The sequence below is a fragment of the Mytilus edulis genome, chromosome 4, assembly GCF_963676685.1.
Source record: "Mytilus edulis chromosome 4, xbMytEdul2.2, whole genome shotgun sequence".
Classification (NCBI taxonomy): Eukaryota; Metazoa; Mollusca; class Bivalvia; order Mytilida; family Mytilidae; genus Mytilus; species Mytilus edulis.
Genome location: NC_092347.1, coordinates 63,015,180 through 63,022,328, shown reverse-complemented (window position 1 = coordinate 63,022,328; position 7,149 = coordinate 63,015,180). Strand labels below are relative to the sequence as shown.

At 33.0% G+C, this 7,149-nt stretch overlaps 1 protein-coding gene across 1 annotated transcript; it reads right to left on the bottom strand.

The window, feature by feature from the left end:
• Positions 1-400: 400 nt before the first annotated feature.
• LOC139520175 (toll-like receptor 4) lies at positions 401-3,019 on the bottom strand. Its single transcript, XM_071312648.1, has one exon. It carries the CDS (start codon positions 2,906-2,908, stop codon positions 431-433), a length of 2,478 nt encoding a protein of 825 aa, XP_071168749.1. The 5' UTR covers positions 2,909-3,019; the 3' UTR covers positions 401-430.
• Positions 3,020-7,149: the final 4,130 nt, after the last annotated feature.

The following is a 7,149-nucleotide window of genomic DNA, read 5'->3' as shown; positions in this document are numbered from 1 at the left end:
TGAAAAAACTAACGGCCTAATTTATTACGAAAAATATTACGAAAAAAATATGGCAGACATGAGGCAACGACAACCACTGAACTACAGGCACCTGACTTGGGAGATGCACATAAAGAATACGGCGAGGTTAAACATATTTGTTAACGCTCACCTCCCCCCCCCCCCCCCAAAAAAAAAAAAAAAAAAACTGGAACACTAGTTTAACAGTGCAATATAAGAACAATTAGAGCCAATTATTAGTAATAACTCACATGATATATTGAGCCAGGTTTGTTTAAACGTGGATTTGTTAACTGATAACAGAGGTCGATAGGTGTGAATGCTCTAAAGAAGTAGGGTGCAATGTCATTTAAATAGAGATATAGGTATATACTTATAACTAAATCAAAAGTCCGTCTCGTATACTAGTATAAAAATTTAATGCGGTTAATTATGCAATGATGGACTGGTACAAACGCTCCCAAAATAGATGTTGAAATTGTGGAGTATTTTCCTCGAAGACGTATTCTTCAGCTTCTATACATGTTACATTGTTCCAGATTCGAAGAAGAGATTTTGGCATGTCCTCTGGTGGAATTTTCTCAACTAATATCACAATTAGAATATCTTTATTTTCTCTAAACATTCGCATTCTTGCCATGTCTAATTCATATTCGCACCAAGTACTTTTCAGAAAACTTTTACCGACGATCAAAATAACTTTCTTACTTTGCGAAATTGCTTCAAAAATATTATCTACTATAAGACTTCCAAGAGCAAAGTCTCGGTCATGCAAACACAAAGATAACTTTTTTTCACCTTCGAGGAATGACGTAAGCGGTCCACATACCCATCTGTAATTGTCATTGTGGTATGCGACAAAAGCACTATATTTGTAGTCGCTTTGTTCGTCTAGTTTTGAATATATCTTGTATTTTCTCCGTATGACAAGGTACCAATATTGAAGAGTTATTCTATACTTGAAGACAATACTACTAATAATAATGATAATTATTAACAACAGCGTCAAACATATAGATGTTATAAGCCAGAATTTTGATACACACTGCTTTGTCAGTCCATCTATATTTTGTAAAGCATATGCTGTAGTTTTTTTACTCCCATCTATGTAGCCGCACGAATAGTTACCGCCCTTGTCTAATAGGATCTTTGTTTTGAAAAGCCATTTTATAAAACTAAGTGATTTACAATTGCACTGTAGTAAGTTGCGATCGAGACGAATTTTCAAATTACCTTTGATTCTTCTCTCAAGTTCATCAAGATCGTTCGTGACTTTTTCATCAAAACCATTTATTTTATTATTCTCTAAATTGATATAACTGAGATTTTTGAATTCTGTTATTTTAAATGGAAAATCATCAAAGTTATTATTTGACAGATCTACAGAATAAAGCGAATTATACTGAGAACAAAATAATTTGGGATTTAGATTTTCTAACCCATTTCCAGCAAAATCGATAATTCTTAATTTTTCCAAACCTTTAAGAAATATCCCCCTAACATCATGTTGTAGTCCAATGTTAAGATTTGAATTCCTACTCTGAAGTTCTTGTAGATTCTTAAACGATGATATCATTTTCGGATTAAGTATTTTACAATTCAAACCAGACATTCCAAAGAATTGCAAATTGTCCAAACCAGTAATTACACCATCACAGTTACTGAATGGTGTCCAGTTTACATCAACGTATACAACATGGCTACCACATTTGAAGTTGATATTCGCCAATGGAGAACTACGTATACTTAATCCTGATGCGTACAATCGCTCTAATCTAGGTGGCAAAACTACACTATATGATAGAGAATACTTCGAATCTTCTGTGTTTAAAATTTCATTTTTGATTTTACTATAAGGTCCTTGTGCAGTTGGTTCCTGTTTTGAAAAATCAAGAACTTTTAAGGCTGAAAGTTTGAATATTTCAAAAAGTGTTTGAGCATCCCCGTAGATATTATTCTGCGAGACGTCAAATTTCTGTAGACAGTTCTTGTATTTCATTCTTGAAATTGATCCTCCCCGAATTATGCAGATTTGATTGCGACTAAGGATTACTTCTTTAACACAAACACCACCAAGATATGAAAAAGACTCACTAGATATTATATCAGCACCTGTTCGGGAACGGTAATTTGATGAAAAATCAATCAGCGACATGTTTCTGTCCCTTAAACTGCTCAATACCACGAGCAGATCCGAAATTCGTATTAAATCACTTTCAACTATTGCTAGTGAACTGATAGACTGAAATGGCGCTAATGCTCCTGGTTGAACTTTTTTTAATCTACATTTGAAATTAAGATTTAGAATTGGTAACCCTTTGAAGCTCACGAACGTGTCATTTTGTAATTCATTTATCGAGCAAGGACCCAAATTTAAACTGTTTAAACTAGTCAGATACTTAAATCCGTTCCCAAATACAGCTCCAATAATGCCATTCATGGATAAAGTCTGAAGATGTGTTAAATCTTGAAGAACACTATCAGGATATTCCTTTGAAATTTGAAATAAATTTGAAGCAATATTCAAGTACTGTAATTTTGAAATAGGTCGGAATAATCCTGGAGGTAAGGATTCCTTTTCTATAAAATTTGAAGAAAGATCTATATACGTGAGCGAGTCTAGTCCAGAAAAAGCACCAACCTCAAACAATGTGATTTTCGATGATTGAAGATACAACGTATGCACCTTTCCAAGTCCTTCGAAAGAATTGTTCGTAAATAAGGTCAAACTATTTCCAGATAAATTAAGAATTGTTGTTTCTCTTGGTATCTTCCTTAATGGAATTCGTCGTAAATTCTTTGACGAACAGTCGCAGGTAATGTCTGTTTTATTTCTTGTAATCTTACAATGAGTTGCTAAAGTGCAATTAAACAAAACAAATAAAAATAGTAAGACGATATATTGCATAGTGTCTCCCAATAACCAAGCGTGTTAAGACAACGTGAATACAGATATGTTGTTCATCTGAAACAAAAATCCGGAAATGGATACACTTATGTGTTAGGTCATGTAAAACTCTGTATGACTAAATCACTTTGTATCAACCTCAGGTATCAACGTGGACATGAGTGCCTTTATTTATACTGAGTGAAAGAAGTTTAGCTATGAATATTTTTAATTTTAGATTCCAAAAATAAACTTTTATTCTTAACATAAAAATGTAAAGAGATTGCCGTGACAAAGAAAATTAACCATAAAGTGACATATTTAGAAACAAATCATTAGAAACTTATTTCTGCAATTTGAAAAAAAAAATCAAAGTTTTGTAGCCAAAGTATATGTTGCTAAACTTTTTTTTACTCGAAATGACAGTATTTTTTAGTACAACGTTTGACTGTTCAATGAAATGGATTTGTCATGATTGGTGCAGCAGGTCATGACATCTGAACAACGGTCTTTTAATTAAGTTCTTTTAAAAATATCACTTTTTGAATTCTAGTCACAATAAACTCCCTTGTAAAAGTTAGGGTATGGTTGCCAATGAAACAAATCTCCACATTGCCAATCAAATCTTCAATATTTGGCACGGACTGACTTAGCTTACAGGAATCAGGCATAATAGTTGTAATGAAAACAAATGCTAATAAAACAGAACTATCGCATTATTTTATTTTCCTCCATTTGTAACAACTCATCAAAAATACCAGACCAGGTTCGTGAATGACGGACAACACTATAGCACCCTATCCCAAGGGAAAACAAAACATTATATACATACAATAACACTCCGCCAAAATCTAGAAGAAAAGAAACGATTTACCAACTCAATTAAATCATAGCCCCAAAACTTCCAAAAACTAGCTAATATGAATTTTGAGATATTGAATTAAGGAAATATATACAATTAAATATTGGATTGGGAAAATTTGTAAAGTTTTTTTTATCTCATTTGCTGAAAGATTCTTATTTTCTTTTAAATATCCTATGCATTTTGTTCTTAGAGGTAAAATTAGGTGAACATTTGCAATTGAAAGCGAGACCCTTCAAATACATTTCACGTAACAATGTCATGTCTAATTGGCGCCAAATTAACATTGTACAAACGGAAGCCATTCATTTGCTCCAAAAACAACTTTTGTCCGATTATAGGATTTGTAAGCATTTAGCACAGCTTTGCAGATCTACGATTCTGAATCTCGTGCAGATGTCGTCAGCGGACTATGCCGAGGTTTGTAGATTGGCTTTAATGTACTTGCTGATTATTATTCAATCTAATTAAGATCTATCGTAACTTGCATCGTATGTCGATAACAAAATCAGAGATCTGTATTTTTATTAGAATAATGTATTTTTCATCTGTATATCAGCTACTTATTTCTTCATTCTTTTTTCTTTATGCAGCAATATTCACTTTAATAACTCCATGCTATTTGTATTTAAGGGGCCATAATTTACTTATTGGACAGACATATTTAACTGGTTTAACATTAATCATTGCGTAAACCCCTGAGGGTTTACGCAGTATATATTGGACGAGTGATGTAGTCTTTCGGAACACCGGATGTTAGTCGGAACACTTCTGGTCTTTCTATGACCACCTTTCAAATACATGCGCAATAGCTATGACCACCTTTCAAAGGCATGCGCAATAGCTTACTAATCTGTTGAATATGCATTAGCATCTTAAGTTGCTATAGAGATATTTTACGTATGATCTGAAATTTATTATGATATACTGAGTGCCAATGAAAACGCAACACTTTTGTTTTTGAAAAAAATCTTAAATTTTTTATTTTATTTATATTAGAACTTTATATAGTTGGTTGAAAATGACTTTAAAGACAATTGTCGACGATTTTACGGTTGAGTGATTTTTGGAACAAATGCGAAGTAAGGGTTATTTTGAACGGACATAAACCGAGTTCATCGCTTTTCAACATACACACCATTTTCACGATTTTGTCATTTAAAGCTTGGATAATGTCATGAATTTTCCCGCCCTTATTGTTAAGAAACTGCAATAAACATCTGAGTAAATGCCAGGACTTTCTGACAACCAGCGACATGCAGTTTTGGGCATGATCCAATGAAGCCTTTCACAGCATACAATTACGAGAAGACTGAAGTTGTAGCGTCTACAAATCTACCAATTCAACCAAAATGGATCATTTAATGATAAGTCACATCCCGGGGTACAAAACGCAAAGAAACGCTCAGCAAGACCGATACATTTGGTCTTTAACATATCCGATATCGACTCTGATGGCTGTCCAAAGGTCACGAGAGTTCAGTGGTGGTCACGCTAGAACCTTTGGAGCAGTTTCAGTAAAGCACCATTTGCGCAGAAATTGTTAAAGAGCACTACAGTCTTTCCTTAGTGTTATCTAAACGGCCGTCTGGCGTAAACATTGAGTTCTGTAGACCAAAAATCATTCATTATGTATCAAATAACCGTCAGTGGTGGTTACATAGACATTTAGCACCCGCCTTGGCCAAAAGTCGTGCTTTTCGTCGGATTTTAGTCCGATCGAGCAAATTTTGCATCAGATTTGACATGGTTTAGACGATGAAAACCACCACCAATATCATAAAGTCAGCTTGAGTTTCCTTTGCGGGACAAGTGGAGAAACATTCCTCGGGATTACATTAAACGTCCGGGATGATCAATTCCACGGCGTTGTCGAGATTGCGCTGCACCACGGGGTTGGAACATTTTTTGTTAGGACTGTGAGTTGATGATTCGACATAGGATGTTTCGTTTACCTATTGCGCCTGAAAGATGACAAGGAAACATTTTTGTTTGATATCGATCTATTGTTAAAATTGTTAATTTTCAAGAACAATTTAATTTGAAAGATTATCATTTCTAATATAAATTTTATTTTTGAAAAAACAAAGTGTTGCGTTTTCATTGGCACTCAGTATATAATATTTTCTTGCACACGATTACAAGCTGCTAATATTAACCTACATGCGTAGTATTTTAATTAGTCAAACGATGTAACCAGCTGTGTTTAGATATGAGATAAGATTTCATGTAAACAATGCGCTTTATATTCTGAACGAGAATAATTAAAAATAAAATCTTTAGAAAGAGTTTTAGTAGCATTTTATTTTAGATTTTACGTTTAGTGAAGATGTACATGTTGTAAAAAGCAAGCTATTTATTTTTTTATACTGAAATTAAAGGGAAGTCTTTCTTGCATATGATTAAATTACAGTTATTTTTTTTGGTTAAATATTGCAACTTTAATAAAAAAAAAAATGGTTATTAAAAATAAAATCAAATAGATATTGAATATGAAAAAATAAAATATTTTGAACGAGAACAATTAAAAATAATATCTTTAAAAAAAGTATTAGCACTTTTTGAAATTTTACGTCTAGGATAGACCAAGGACATGGAAATATAATCATAAATACGTGCCTCAAATAGGTGTAAAAACGAGGATTTAAAAAAAAAATCGTTTATTGAAAATAACGTTAAAATTAATTATGAAAGTTATGTCCGTATTTATTTTCATTAATATTGCAAATTTAAAGTTATTTTCTTTGTTTAAATATTGCAACATTATTTACTTTTTTTTTAATAACCTCTGAATCCTTTTCGTCATTAAAATGCGACTGATAAGTATAGATATTCAATATGAAGGGGGAAAAAATAACTAAAATTTATTTAAAAAAAATACACATTTGACCATGCAGATGTAAGAAATGATACTTCAAGCAATGAAACAACGAATTAAATGTGCCACTTTAATTACGACTGATAACCTAAAAATGAATCATGCATGCATTTTTGGCAGACTTAACCAGGTCGGCGATAAGATATCGAATATAAAAAAAGAAGATATCGGGTTTGGTGTCAATGAGACAACTATCTACAAGAAACCAAAATAACACAGAAATACAAACTATGGGCCACCGTACGGCCTTCAACAACAGGCAAAGCACGTACCGCATAGTCGGCTATAAAAGGCCCCGAAATGACAATGTAAAACAATCAGTCAAAAAAGAAAATTAACAAAGTCCGTATCATCGTATGCGTAACTTAGTTGCTCACCAAAGGAACTCTACGCAAGCGTTTAAACACGCGTTCCATAAGTTTGAAGTACGTCGAAATGCAAAGGTATACGCTTGGTGAACAATGTGGTGGCCATAAACCCAACCCTCCCAAATGAACATCTTTATTAAACAATTATCTAATA